General features: G+C 31.5%; 3 protein-coding genes across 3 annotated transcripts; 2 read left to right on the top strand and 1 right to left on the bottom strand.

Annotated features, from left to right (window-relative positions):
* Positions 1-349: 349 nt before the first annotated feature.
* LOC108340975 (GDSL esterase/lipase At1g28600-like) lies at positions 350-3,591 on the top strand. The gene is made up of 5 exons (XM_017578565.2): positions 350-679; positions 767-1,006; positions 1,882-2,030; positions 2,553-2,826; positions 3,190-3,591. Exons 1-5 carry the CDS (start codon positions 424-426, stop codon positions 3,435-3,437), a joined length of 1,167 nt encoding a protein of 388 aa, XP_017434054.1. The 5' UTR covers positions 350-423; the 3' UTR covers positions 3,438-3,591.
* Positions 3,592-4,841: 1,250 nt separating this feature from the next.
* LOC108342511 (GDSL esterase/lipase At5g45910-like) lies at positions 4,842-6,838 on the top strand. The gene is made up of 5 exons (XM_017580296.2): positions 4,842-5,114; positions 5,201-5,422; positions 5,520-5,665; positions 5,797-6,070; positions 6,287-6,838. The coding sequence occupies exons 1-5, from the start codon at positions 4,865-4,867 to the stop codon at positions 6,517-6,519; spliced, it is 1,125 nt and encodes a 374-aa protein (XP_017435785.1). The 5' UTR covers positions 4,842-4,864; the 3' UTR covers positions 6,520-6,838.
* Positions 6,839-9,350: 2,512 nt separating this feature from the next.
* On the bottom strand, positions 9,351-11,021 carry LOC108342407 (phospholipase A1-IIgamma). The gene is made up of 2 exons (XM_017580179.2): positions 10,246-11,021; positions 9,351-10,037 (listed from the first exon to the last, which is right to left on the bottom strand). Exons 1-2 carry the CDS (start codon positions 10,912-10,914, stop codon positions 9,432-9,434), a joined length of 1,275 nt encoding a protein of 424 aa, XP_017435668.1. The 5' UTR covers positions 10,915-11,021; the 3' UTR covers positions 9,351-9,431.
* Positions 11,022-14,647: the final 3,626 nt, after the last annotated feature.

Raw genomic sequence — 14,647 nt, 5'->3', positions numbered from 1 at the left:
AATAAACAAGTAAACATATCTAGCACCATTTTTAATGAAAAATTTGACGTGATCTCATAATGTAAACATATCTAGTATAACGTAAAAAATATATGTATTACATTATGAATTTTGGATGAGAACAAAAAAAAAGCAGTATGATTTGTTTTCACGTAAAAAGTAAAGTAGCGATACACTGAACTAAAGTGATAAAAAATTTATTAAAACAAAAAAATCCAATAAAATTTAGTGACTAAAATTATATTAAAATCTAAAACATTATAGTTATTTTTTAATAACCAGCATTAGTATAAATTACTAATAGTTAGAATGGTCGAGTGAAAATAACATTCCTTAACACGTTTTCTATTACACACATGGCAATTAGATGTGATATTATTATTGGAAAGTGAAGAGCAGATCACGCGATGATCAGGCGTCAGCATGGCTTGGTCCGTTAAAATTTGGTCTCTCCGACGTGTGGTGCTGCTGCTACCACTGCTACTGTTTCTTCCTATAAATGTCACTGCTTGCTACTCCTCACTCTTCAGCTTCGGAGATTCCCTCACTGATACCGGTAACTTGAATTTCATTTCCCCTCCCCAGAGTCCCAATTGCTTGCTCCCTCCTTACGGACAAACCCACTTTCATCGCCCCACTGGACGATGTTCCGATGGACGCCTTATCCTCGATTTCATCGGTACTGAAAAAATTCCACCATACCCACTTGCTTTTTCTATCAATTTCTCCGTTTAAAATTCACTTTTTCTTTCTGTTTCTTGTGCAGCTCACTCTCTGGGGCTCCCGTATTTGGAACCGTATCTGGGTTACAAGAATGGAGCGCTTAAACGGGGAAATACTGAGCAGGGAATGAACTTTGCGGTGGCCGGGGCCTCGGCCTTGGACGGGAGTTTCTTTGAAGAAAAGGGGTTCGCTGTTGATGCCACCGCAAACTTTTCTCTGAGGGTTCAGTTAGACTGGTTCAAGGAATTGCTGCCTTCGCTCTGCGGTTCTTCTTACAGTGAAGTTATATTTTCTTTCCTTTTGTTGCACTAGTAAGCTAATCCCTTACAATTTACTAGTTTTGAAAACGAAATTTAATTATTTGTTCACATAATTATGTAGTAACTTTTTATTGAATGTATAAAGTTTGATACTTTTTAATTAATTTCTTTTACATGTATTGAAAACTTCATGTAAAGTAAAAGTGTTTTTTATTGTTATTCAATATAGATTTTTCACATATAATGAAAATTGTTAATTTTAAAAATAATTGGTTTGAACATTCATATAGAAACTGATGGTCAATACTTATATACAGTTTCCCGAATGGTGTTGGTATTGTTCTCCAATTAAAAATGGAGTTTTACATATGTAATCTTCATACTTTTTATATATCTAGATTATTGAGATGAAAGTCTGATTTTAATCGGGAAATAATATAAACAAAACCTCTATTTGAGTTTTGTCTCAGAGGAATTTTTAATTGTTTGAAACTTTTAAATTACTTGCAACGATGATGTACTAATGTTAAACTTATGTATAAATATGACGTCTCAAAGATCCGTCCAAACGGAATGAAATATGAATTTCGATTGATGTCAAGGAGAAGGGTCGACTGATGAATTGATTTCAACAAGTTTTATTTAATATCAGTACTCGGTAGGTCAGCCCAGCAGCGTATAGTATTTACATAATTAAGATTTTTCATGTCTCTATTTATTTAATGGAATGCTTTTCCATAAATAACTACTTAAAGATCCTCTAATCAAGTGTAGTAGTCTATAGTAACTATTCAACGCAGAAGGATAAAGAGTTCACTAAATGAAGCTTAAAATCTGATAAGCAAGGATTCCTCTCTCCTAGCTATTTCCAACGGCATATGGGATTTCATTGTTGCAGGCTGCAAAAAAGTTATTGGCAACTCCTTATTTATTGTGGGAGAGATTGGAGGCAATGATTATGGCTATCCTTTGTCTGAAACAACCGCATTTGGAGATCTTGTGCCTTACATACCCCAAGTAGTATCTGTGATCACCTCAGTGATCAGGGTAAGAATTTGATTCAATTGTTTAGTAGGCATTCTGACATCTTTTCAATTTGCAATTAATGAATCCATAGTCTATGGGGAGTAAAATACGTGGAAGGAAGAGAGAGATTTGAGGAAAGGAAATTGAAAGAGGAAGAAACAAAAGTTGAAAAGATGTTGGTTTGAAATAAAAGTTGTCGAGTGAAATAGAAAGCTGGGATGAATTTTGTTGAGTATTTAGAAAACTTTTCAGAAAATGAGCTTTTACTTATTTCTTGGAAAGGGAAACATTATTGAAAAACAGGCTACTGCATATCTTTGAATGACTAATAACTGGCAATCAGATCACTGCTTCTTAGAAATTACTCTGTATTTAAAAAAGCTCTATTTCATCCCATACAACAACTTCGTTTTGTTGCATTCTTCCAAAGGTGAGAGATAGTTATCATTTTGTTTTGTAAAGAAGCCAAGGATTTGTGATTTCTTTTCTCTTTCTAGTTTTAATTCATTGGTCAGTTATCGATTGGTTTATTAATTCATGCAGGAGTTGATTGATTTAGGGGCTGTAACACTTATGGTTCCTGGAATGTTACCACTTGGATGCAATTCTGCATATTTAACAAGATTTGCGACCACAGATGAAGAGGAGTATGACCAAGTTGGCTGTCTGAAGTGGTTAAACACGTTTCATGAATACCACAATGAGCTGCTCCAGATTGAACTAAATCAGCTTCGAGGGCTATATCCTCACACCAATATTATTTATGCAGATTATTTCAACGCTGCATTGCAGCTCTACAAATCTCCAGAACAATTTGGTATATCTATTCTCTTAGCTCTGTCATGTCAACCTTTGTGGCTTGCAAGTAAGAAGAAAAATCAGTCATATAAATCCATGTTCCCTTAGCCAGTAGTAATAATTAACATAAGTTTCACATTTAATACAGGACCACAGTATCCAATATTCTACGATTAGAGTTTTATTTCATTAACATATACCGATATGTATAATGTAAACTTTGGTTGTGATAAAATTCTAATCTTGATAAGAGAACATTATAAGAAACACTTAACCAAAATGTATTTAAGTTTTGTTGTTAGGATATTTGGGAGTGGGATTAAGCATGGCCTCTTGTTCTGAAAGAGTGATACTGAGATTTTCTTTAATGTTATTATTACAGGGTTTGGTGGAAATGTTCTGAAAGTTTGTTGTGGAGTTGATGGCCCTTACAATTACAATGAGATTACCAAGTGTGGGGACGGAGGGGTGGTTGCTTGTGATGATCCATCACAGTATGTTAGCTGGGATGGCTATCATATGACCGAGGCTGCATATAGATGGATTGCCATAGGTTTAGTAGATGGATCCTACACCATTCCTAAATTTAATGTCTCTTGTTTCACACATCAAACCATCATAGATATTTAATAATTATCTATGAAAAACTTGGATCTCTTTATGGAAGAGAACGTGGTAGTACCACTCAGTCCTACTTGCAATAATAATGACCCTTCACTTGGCACCTCCACAATGTCAAAATTCATGTATAATGCATGCTTTTCTATAAATATTAATTAATGCTGCCTCTAGCTAAAATTTTCACCATTTACTTTTATTTATTTACTTATTCTTTTCGACATTATTTTTTAATCTATTCATGTCTAATGTGATATAAATAAAAATGTTTTAGTTTTAACATAAAACAGTTTTTGTTTTCTTCATTTTCCGTCCTTAGTTAAAGTGAACATAAAGTTTGCCTTGAATCAATATCCATTACTTTTTTTTTTTCTTTACAGGCTATTCAATCAAAGTGTACTAACATTTGTATAATTGATTAAATCATAGTAAGTGGACTGACACAAAACAATGGAATGGTCCTTACATGGTTTCCGGGATTCGTTGTTTTGGTTTATATTTTATGATTTTTTTTTCTTTTTTTAAATCATCTAAATACTTTTTACAGATAAATTGTAACAACACCAATCAAACCTTAACTCAAAGAATACTTTCGATGTGAAAATTTCAAGTTAAACAAATTTTCCTTTAATGATATCAAAGTATGCTTTTTATTTTGTTTATGGACCAACTTTGTCCTTTTTCTCTAACTTCTTCCATCTTCTCCATTAATTTTTAATTAATCAAATCTTTAATTGATCTACATTTATATGCGTTAATTCACTTAAATTATCATTAATACATTTTTAATATAAAATTACTACTCATAATAGTTTATGTTTATACGATATTGTATTTTTTATATCGTTGACTGAAATCTTTACTAAATCACATAATATAGTATCTACAATCTAATACTTACGTTATAAGAACTTCAAAAAATTCTAGAAATTAATTTATATACCGTACACTTTTTACTTAATTTTCTAGATGGTTTTAATAATTCTGGAAATGATCAATTCCAATTCCAATAGTTTCTAAAATACTTATTTTCTTGAATTTTTTTATAAATTTGCATCCTTTTTAAGGAAACTCTATATTGTGGCTCGAATATAAAATATTGGCTAAAATTCAAGTTAACTAGACGATAGTTAAAAGATGAAGGACATATATAACCAGAATAGTTTTGTATACGTTGAATAGTCAACTATGGTCATATCGTCCTCTGTTGCTCACCGTCGAAATTAATCCGAATCTAATAATGTCCAACCACTTACAACTCGTTACTTTTTTCCTTAATAGTTGACATATAGTACATCACAGATATGAATGAGAAAGATTAGAAAAATACGTGAGAATATTTAAAGCTCAACTGCATTAGTGACTCATATAACTTTCCCTCATAATTGTATGCTCTACTTATATTTGTGTTATTTCTCAACAACGTTAATAGAAAGACTATGAAGATCTATATTTTTTTGGTCGTTGCCTCCTTAACCTTTGGTTTCCACGAGAAAGTTGTTTCAAGTCGAAACCTTAGCCCATATAATGCAATTTTCAATTTTGGTGACTCTTTAAGTGACACGGGCAATCTCCTTGCTTCTGGAGCCTTGTCATTCCCAGTCATAGGAAAGTTTCCCTACGGTCAAACCTTCTTTAATCGCTCAACCGGTCGTTGCTCAGATGGACGACTAGTAATTGATTTCATAGGTACGTGCTGTGTAATTGTGTATATAACCACCATGACTTGCTTCTGGTAATACTCACTTGTCATCATGATTTTTGAATTTTTGTAGCTGAGGCATATAAGTTGCAATATTTACTACCCTATCTGGCATTAACCAAAGACCAAAATATCCATCCTGGAGTAAATTTTGCCGTTGCTGGAGCCACAGCACTTGATACAAAATTCTTCATTGAAGCCGGGCTGGGAAAATTTCTTTGGACAAATAATTCATTGAACATTCAGCTTGGCTGGTTTAAGAAACTTAAACCCTCCCTTTGCAACAGTAAACTAGGTAACATGAAAACCAAAGAAAACACTTGCATGTGTTTTTCTTATGATGTTTCCACAATAAAACATGTATTTTATTATTGTCCCCTTATATGTCACAGATTGTGATAGCTACTTCGAACGCTCTCTCTTTGTGGTGGGGGAGATCGGTGGTAATGATTATAACTATGCTGCCATTGCTGGAAATATTACTCAACTTCAAGCTACCGTTCCTCCTGTTGTTGAAGCGATAAAAACGGCCATCAATGTAATCTTATATCAAACTAAGTGCATTATTCATATCAGCCTGAACTCAATTTCTTGAGAAACGTGGTTGATAACGATATGAGTGCACTCTATTACATCAACTGATTTCACTTTTCTCCCTTATTTTGATAGGAATTGATAGCTGAAGGAGCAAGGGAGCTGTTGGTGCCGGGGAATTTGCCAATTGGGTGCTCTGCGCTATACCTGACTTTATTCAGAAGCGAGAAGAAGGAGGACTACGATGGAAATGGATGCTTGAAATCTTTCAATGGTTTTGCAGAGTACCATAACAAGGAGCTCAAGCTAGCTCTGAAGACACTAAGGCAAATGAATCCTCATGCAAGGATACTGTACGCAGATTATTATGGCGCTGCCAAACGGTTCTTCCATGCACCAGGACACTATGGTTAGCTCTTTTGAAAAATATACAGCATTTAAAAATGATATTTAAAAATGATATTTCGTATGAACAAGATCGTCATCGTACGTGATTTAAAAATGATTTATTATGCCGTGCTATCATTTTGAAATCGTACTCAAGATTTGGTGGATTTGGTTGGAGAAATTTATTTTGTGATTATTAAGAGTCACCTAAATTTGTATGAGTTGATTGAATATACAGGGTTTTCTAGTGGGGCGTTGAGAGCATGCTGTGGAGCACCTGGGCCATACAACTTCAATATCTCGGCAAGGTGTGGTCACATTGGTTCAAAGGTATGTGCAGATCCATCCACACATGCAAACTGGGATGGAATTCATTTGACAGAAGCAGCATATAAGTACATCGCCAAAGGTCTAATTTACGGTCCATTCTCATATCCTCCCCTCAAGACCTCTCCCTACAAGATAGCCTAGTGCTGATAACACCACCAAAAAATCTCTCACAATGACCTCCTAATAAGAAATTTTCAGTTGTTTATGGCATAACTATTGTCTGAGTTCCAATACAAGGCTCTTTCAATGGCAATTCTTTGTTCACTGTCAACTGTACCATTGACTTCGGCTCCTCTTTATGTTTGGATGGTGAATTTAGGGATCAAAGAAATTGAGATGACAGTTAGGTTGCTTGATGCAGATCGTGTTTCGTTATGTATTAAGAATCTTGAGATTTTAGTTTACTTGTACTCTCTCGTAGATTTGATTGTTAATATATAAATATCACAACGTTCTAAAATTTCTGTTTGACTAAAAATGATCAAAAGTAACATTCTGTTTGAATTGAATAGTTTATATAAAGTTTTATCATGCTTTCCAGATAAAATTATTTAAATATATATACACAGTTATTTAAGTATCATGGTATTCTGATTTAAAATGTTAACAGAAATATATTAGCATTTAAAATAAAATAAATCGATTCAATGAACTTGAGGGGGTTTCATGATTTGATTTTTAAGAAATAATTTGTAAAATCTTTGCCAAAAACTCAGTGGTGCGGTGAAAACACATTTGGGGGCCAAGCCCATTTTAGTAGTATAATATATGAATGTTTCTTCCTGTATCACCTCACATTTTTCTCAGCATCCAACATTTTTAAAATAACTTTTTTTCACCGAATTTCAAAATCTATTAAAACTTTTAAAAAATTCTTTAATAGATTTCGAAATTCATTAAAAATGTTTTTGAAAACTTTAACGAATTTTGAATTCGTTGAAAATTTGGAAAATCTTTCAAAGAATTTAGAAATTTGTTGAATAATTTTTTCTTTAACAAATTTCAAAATTCATTAAAAAAAAGAAATAACTTATAGAATTTTTAAAATACTAAAGATAGTTTTAGAATTTTTAAAAATTATGGAGGTGCAAAAAAGAAATGTAGGATTGTGTAGGGAAAAACACTCCTAATTTATGGGTGTTGCTCCTTCCACCACTACCACTTCTCCCTCCACCTCTCAACCTTCTCCAAAAAATTTTAATTAAAAAAACAACATTTTTTATTTTTAACCCTATTTATTTACTTTAAACTCAAATTCTATCTTTCTATCCATTTTTACTTTAATTACAAAAATATTAATATAATAAAATTATATATTTCATATAATTAAACTAATAAATATTTTTTTATATAATTATAAATTTGTTAAAGAATACAAAAACCATATATAAAAAATATATATTGAACAAAAACATTAAAACAAAAAACTAATTATATATAACTGCAAAATACAAAAAAAATATAAATATAAACTAATAAAAATAAAGATCTTCAAAAATACATTATTAAAATACGTCAAAAATATATTAAAAACAATACATCAAAACATATAAATTACATTATTAAAATATCTCCAAAATAAATATAAAAAATAAACTAATAAAATAAACTGGAAAATAAACATGTAACTTTAAATGGATGTGAGCATCCGTCAACGGATGTTGACATCAGGGATGCTCACATCCGTTTAAAGATTATATGTTTATTTTTTTAGGATTTATTACGCACCTTCACGACAAATCCTTCAAGTACCACCATACCACCACCACACCGCCACTTGCAATCTCTCATTGAGCACACCAGCTAATGAAAGTCCACCACACTCTGAGATCACAATTCTATCACAATTAAAGAATGAGAGGAAGAAGTGGAACGTGAAAAAAAAGGAAGAAGAGCACAATGAAAAACGATAAAGAGGAAGAATAGTTATCGCTGCATACATGTAAATGATTATTGTGGGTAGAGGTTAAAAAATATTAACCCTAAAATTTTATTAAGAATAAAATAGAAATGGAAAAATAAAAAGAGAGATAAAACAGGAATAGGAATAGGGTGGTGAAGGAAGAAGGGTGGTGGTGGAGGGAGCACACCCCTGATCTATTCGCTGAAGTGGACCAGCCGAATATTATATATGGACCCGTAAAGTCCAAAAGTAATGGTAAGTTTTTCAAATAGCTTCTCGAGTGATTAAAATACGAGTTTTGCCTATTATGCAATATTGCTATAAACAAATTTATCCTATCAATAAATCATACAAATTCTTTGTATGAATTTCAAAGTATTTATTATAAAAAAATAATAAATAAATTATAGAGTGCTTTGACATTGAATGATAATATAAAAATGTTTTACGTTTTTCATTTTCATTTTTATTAAGGAAAACAAAATTCACATACTCTCCATAAACTAAAAAAATCATTACTACTATGTTAAAAACTGAATCGATAAAAAAATAATAAAATCTAGAATCAAACTAAACAAAATCACTTGCTTTATTTAGATATATAACAGTTATAACACTGTAATATACATACATATATATCTTAAATGTTATTTTATAATTTTATATATGTATATTTAAGTTGTATTGTAATTTTGAAATACAAAAATTATATAATCTTTTATAAAATAAAAGATAACATCGAATTATGAATATAACAATAGTTCGTATTTCTCTATTTAACCATTTTTTTTCATCATAAAATGTATAATAATAATTACTTTAAGTTTGACAATCTTCATATAAAAAGAGGTTTTAAAATTTTATAATAATAAAAAAACACAAAAATCAATTCAAACAAAAAATAATAAAACGTTGATTTTTGGTTTACTTCTGATTTTATATTTACTTTAAATATATATTGCTTTTGAATCAAAAGATTGATTGTTCGTAGTCTGCTTCCCGATCACAAACGACATAATTTTCTTATAAATATAAATGACAGAGAGCAGAGTTTTTTCTTACACTATAGTAAACAAATCCAATTATCAAATAATATTTTCTCCAATCGACAAGAAACGAAATCAAGGCATTCTCGATTCTGAATTATGGATCAAAAGTCATCATCCTCATGATCCATGAGCTTCCAGGAACCATCATTTTGTTGAACCATACCCTTATTTTTTTCCACCCTCCACGAAACGGGAACAAGCAATTCATCTTTGAGAGCATCCAAGGTCTTGTTAACAAGGGCAATATCACGATTAACCTCAAGTTTGAAGCCTCCTTTACTTCCATGTGTTCCCGCCACAGCATGCAGGTAACCCTCCAAATTATGCCAACTGAGTGGGTTCCCAGGACTCTTCAAGTACATTGATTTTCGGGTATCGATCTTCAACTCCTCGCCTACATCCGAATACCCCACAAGGGGGTAGTTTGGGACAATGTCTAACTCGTTTCGAATGCGTATGGTTGTCAAATCTTTGTAGCCAGAGAAAACCTTCCGAAAGTTGCCATCACCAACTCTTGGGCAGGCAAACACAACGGCAGTGACTGGGGAAGCCTTGATAGAAGGATCACTCGGTTTGTTATAACCATTCGCAACAATGTCCACTGCACTGAGGGTTGCAATTGCAGCACCTAAACTGTGACCGGTTATAGTTATGCTTATTTCTTCATTCTTATATAGCTCCACCAGCCTTCTCACCTCGCTTAGGACCTAATCATCGATCGACATAAAAAAAATATATGTTATTCTGTATCCCTTTCTTAAGTTTACTCAAATGATCGATAATCACTGAGTTTTATCTTTCTTTGAATGAAAATATTCATTGATTTTGTGGCCTGTCTCATATTTTCATTGAAACAACAAGATGAAAAATAGATAGAAGTTTTATGGCAGATAATACGATATGAAAGGATAATACCTGGCTTCTGGCACTGCTCTTATTAAAGGGAGAACGTGGATCCTCTGAGGTGTAAATGGAGTACCAACCCTGATGCACTTTGGGATCAGTGTTGTTACCAAAAACTTGAGGAGCAGAAACCAAAACAAACTCCAGATCATCAACCCATTCCAAGGTCTTAACAGTACCCCTCCATGCGATCACGATGTCCCTTCTCCCTAACGCAGCTTTCCCTTCATCAGTCGCCACTGCAACGTAACCTATCCAGTTTGATTCCCTGCTCCAAGCCTCTCTGGAAAACGACTTTACGATGAAAGCTTCGGGGAGATCGATTTCTGAAGTTGCATACAGAAACTTGGTCACGGAATACGAGAAGGGGTTGCCATTCGTCAAACCAACTTTGGAGAAGAAATTCCTCTTGGCATATCTGCTGCTTCCGGCATACATTGATGCTTTCTCCGAGATGAAAGCGTCGTATGCCGCTTGAGCCATTTCACCGTAGTGTATTATGTAGCGGCGAAGATCGATGTCCAGAGGGTCCATCAGCCCCCTCCAGTGAGTTTGCCCACTGAGTTGTCGCCATTTGTTTGCCATGCTGCTATCCATCTTCTTCTTCGCCCCGATACACCTTTTCATCAACGCTGCAACCGTCGGTTTCTTACGTTGAACAAGACAGAACTTCACCTTCATATCTTCGATCCTAAAATGACTTTGGAAAAAGGATAACTATGAAACCCCCTTCGCTTTATTCAGGCCGTTAAATTTCTTGTAAAGTGTATAATATAAGGTTCAGATATGATAAAAAATTTGTCTTCACAGGGAATATATATATATATATTTAAAATAATAAGTATTTTTATGTTGAAAACAATGATGACGTTAAGTGACATAGAAACAAAGTTTCTTTGTTCTTAGAATTGAGATTTGGCATTATGTTAATTAAACGGACCCAATCATGGATTGATTATTTCGCAATTTCAAAAGCAAAAGCAAAGGTTTCAGGCATTTGAAGGTCATCTAAATGGCTGTGAAAGTCATGTTATGTACTCTGCAAGCTTGCCTTCAAAGACCATTCCTGAGTTGCAGTGTAAAGTTTTGTCTCACGTGTTTTTAATAAAAAATTTAATGCTACTATCTATATTAACTATTTTTTAAAAGGAATTATTTTTTAATTTCTTCATTTAATAATAACTGTTGTTTAATTTTCTCTCACTCGTTAAAAGTAAAAATAAATAAACATATTACTTTTAAAATAATTTCAATATAGTAATCTTACTTTTTTCAGTAAATGTATTATTTTGACAAACAGGTTAATTAATTTGACAACAGTTTAAGAAAAAAATATTTTTTATTGAAATGTCTCTCGTTCGCTTGGAGAGATTCATAAAAGAATTAATTTGATGACAATTTAAAAAGAAAAGCAATTGATGATTTATGCAAATATCAGAATATAATTTAATTAGAATTTTGATTATGAGGCTAAACAGCAGCCGGAAGTATTGTTGGCCAAAGAAACATTATAGTGATTATTTTGCCCTCATACTTAGTACTTTCGATGTAGTTTAAAGTTTTTCACATAAGAATAATAATAACTATGTGACTTTATTAAACTAATCCGATTCTCTCCGTTGGTTTACTAAAACAGGTACGATAATAAATTCATAAACAATTTAAGAATAAAAGATTAATATTTTATAGAAAATAGAGAATATCAATAAATTTTAAATTGATTTTAGAAAAGAGTAAAATCGTGGTCATTTTGAGATAAAGACAGTATCTTTTTGTTGAGATGTTAAAAAGATGTTATAGAGATAATTCCATACTCTATGATATGGTTAAAATCATATAAAATGTTGAAAGAAAAGTTTTATGATTAATGATGTAGTTGTAATTATAATATATGATTGTGATTTTTAGTTGATTGGTTAAGAGTAATGATTTATTGATGTCTGTTAATGGAAAATTTTGACTTCTAAGTTACCTGTTTTAAACAGTTGGCACATAGAAGTTGAGGAAGGCAGGTATTTGGTGCTCATTGGTTGGATGCTTTGCGTAACTTGTAAATAAAAATTGAAGTTTCAAAGTGGCAAAGCTAAGTAATGAAAAAGAAAGGGAGTGCCATGCTTCTAACTAACGCCTGTTTCATGCCTGGGGAAGACGTTACCAACTAAATTTGGTTTTAGAATCTGCTTAGACAAATATATTAATTATTTCATTTTTCCCTTTAATTATTCTTTTCATTTTGACATTATTTCACTGAATTATTTTATTCTTGAAACTTGAGTGGGAAAAGGTCATATTCAACAAAAGTGGGGAATATAAAAGAGGGGGGAGTATGAAGAGAAAATAACAAGGGTGTTAGTAACAACTACTCAATTCCTCACTTGGGTTGGAATTTTGATCCGGTCCATGATGACAGAAGCTGCTTGTTTCTCTATGCACCTCCAAATGTTTCTTTCTGCATTTCCAATTTTCGAAAATAGCTCAATAAATAAGGTTACATGAAAACAAGTACATCAATATTACAATATATAATTATAAACTCTCCTTTATTTAATCTTTACTTTTTATTTTCAAATATATTTACAAAATAAATATTTGTACCCCTAACATATATGATATTTATTCCGTGTCCTTTCCTTTTTAAACAGTGTAAAGCCTTTTTCCAAATTATCTTTTGTGTCATGCAATCCATGCGGTATCACAAAATCTCTTCCATCCCAACTCAAATTAGTTTTCCGCCCAATTCTAAATGGACTAACAAAGCAATTTTCACTTTTAATTACACTTCAACTTTCGAACCCTTAAATCTAACAAAGAAAAAGTCTTCATGCCCACAACAAAATCGGCCACTTTTGGGTCTCTTGAAAACTAAAACTCCCCGGTTTCCTTTAGAGCACACTAACTCAAACTTCGCATTAATTCGAACAAATATATTTTGAAATCCAACTAGCACATCAATATTTAAAAAATTATTATATTTATTTATTGCACTTGGGACAAACTTTTCCTAGTCAAAAAAAATAACACAACAAAAATTATTAAAAAATTTAAATATGAATCTAAATCTCGTGTCTCGAGTAAAAATAAAAAAATTAAACATCAAAAAATTCTATAAAATTATCATTGATGTTAAAATATGTCATAGGTATAGATTAAATTCATATTTTATTAATATTGTATTACCCCAATTATCCACTCTAAAAACAAACAATTAGTATTTTTCGTTGATCATTTCTTAAAAAAACATTATCCTCTTTTTTATCTCAAGTCAAAAATGTACTTTTATTGGATTCAATTTTTTTAGGACTGTTACATTTAAAAAACAAACAACTTATATTTATATTTTAATTAATTAATAAGGTTTCATTGTATCATTGGATTCTTTTTTATATGAAATCTCAGATTTTTATTTTTTAGAAATCTATTTTTAAAAATGTCATATAATTTGATCATTTAAGTTAATAATATATTAATAATATTGTTGAGAATTTTTTAAACAAAGGTTTGTTCAAATAACGTCCTTATTCAGTCAATGAAACATTCCTAAAAGTATATTTATCACTTAAAAACCAATCTCTTTTTGAGTTTTTTGAATTTTAAAATCTTAAATTTTACTCAATAAGAAAATTCATAGATACTATATTTGTCTACTGACCTAATCTCGTTGAATTTTTATAAATTAAGTTTCACTCAATAAATGATATACTCGTCTTAGCAAACCAAGCTCCTAAGAGTCTTAAAGGTTTAAAAATGAGTCTTGACTTGATTAATAAGTAAAAGGACCTCAATTTTTTTTATTCTAAAAAATCGAATTTTCACTCAAATCATACCACAACATCGTTATTCACCATATCATATAAATTTCAACAATCATCAAATAACATAGATCAAGTGTGGTGATCACAACATTTCTACAACCATCTTCAACTACTACATAAAACTTCTAAAATTTTAAATCTAGCTTCTTTTATTTGGAATGAGTCTCTTATTACTATTATAGTCCCCGAGACTCATACTATTTTCCAATGCATAAATTCATATCCAACATCATAAAATACATTCATCATAGAAATCATACAAAATGAATATATCACAAAACAAATTAACAATAATAAAATATTATTATAAATGGTCACTGGAGAAGAATCAAATGTTTGACAAATCAAATGGTACATCTGGTTTTTAAGATTCCTCTATCTTACCATCAAAAAATAACCTTCATGGGGAACTAAGAAGTTGAATCTGGCAGAGCCGGTTAGACATCTTCTTATCCTTTCAGAAAAATGCAATAGAAAAAGAAAAACAATAAATCTTCTAGGGAACTAAGAAGTTGAATCTGGCATGGCATAGCCATTTAGACATCTTCTTATCCTTCCAGAAACATGGAATAGAAAAAGATACACTAACACATAGACATACA

Source organism: Vigna angularis, chromosome 6 (assembly GCF_016808095.1).
Source record: "Vigna angularis cultivar LongXiaoDou No.4 chromosome 6, ASM1680809v1, whole genome shotgun sequence".
NCBI lineage: Eukaryota > Viridiplantae > Streptophyta > Magnoliopsida > Fabales > Fabaceae > Vigna > Vigna angularis.
The sequence above is the reverse complement of the archived record's forward strand: the minus strand, read 5'-3'. Positions and strand labels throughout refer to the sequence as shown.

Bases quoted from the DNA above. Each gene is read 5' to 3' on its own strand.
- LOC108340975 (XM_017578565.2), top strand. From the start codon at position 424: ATGGCTTGGTCCGTTAAAATTTGGTCTCTCCGACGTGTGGTGCTGCTG. The intron at 680-766 runs GTACTGAAAAAA...TTTCTTGTGCAG, and splicing joins CCTTATCCTCGATTTCATCG to CTCACTCTCTGGGGCTCCCG. The intron at 2,031-2,552 runs GTAAGAATTTGA...TAATTCATGCAG, and splicing joins TGATCACCTCAGTGATCAGG to GAGTTGATTGATTTAGGGGC.
- LOC108342511 (XM_017580296.2), top strand. From the start codon at position 4,865: ATGAAGATCTATATTTTTTTGGTCGTTGCCTCCTTAACCTTTGGTTTC. The intron at 5,115-5,200 runs GTACGTGCTGTG...GAATTTTTGTAG, and splicing joins ACTAGTAATTGATTTCATAG to CTGAGGCATATAAGTTGCAA. The intron at 5,666-5,796 runs GTAATCTTATAT...TTATTTTGATAG, and splicing joins CGATAAAAACGGCCATCAAT to GAATTGATAGCTGAAGGAGC.
- LOC108342407 (XM_017580179.2), bottom strand. From the start codon at position 10,914: ATGAAGGTGAAGTTCTGTCTTGTTCAACGTAAGAAACCGACGGTTGCA. The intron at 10,038-10,245 runs GTATTATCCTTT...ATCGATGATTAG, and splicing joins AGAGCAGTGCCAGAAGCCAG to GTCCTAAGCGAGGTGAGAAG.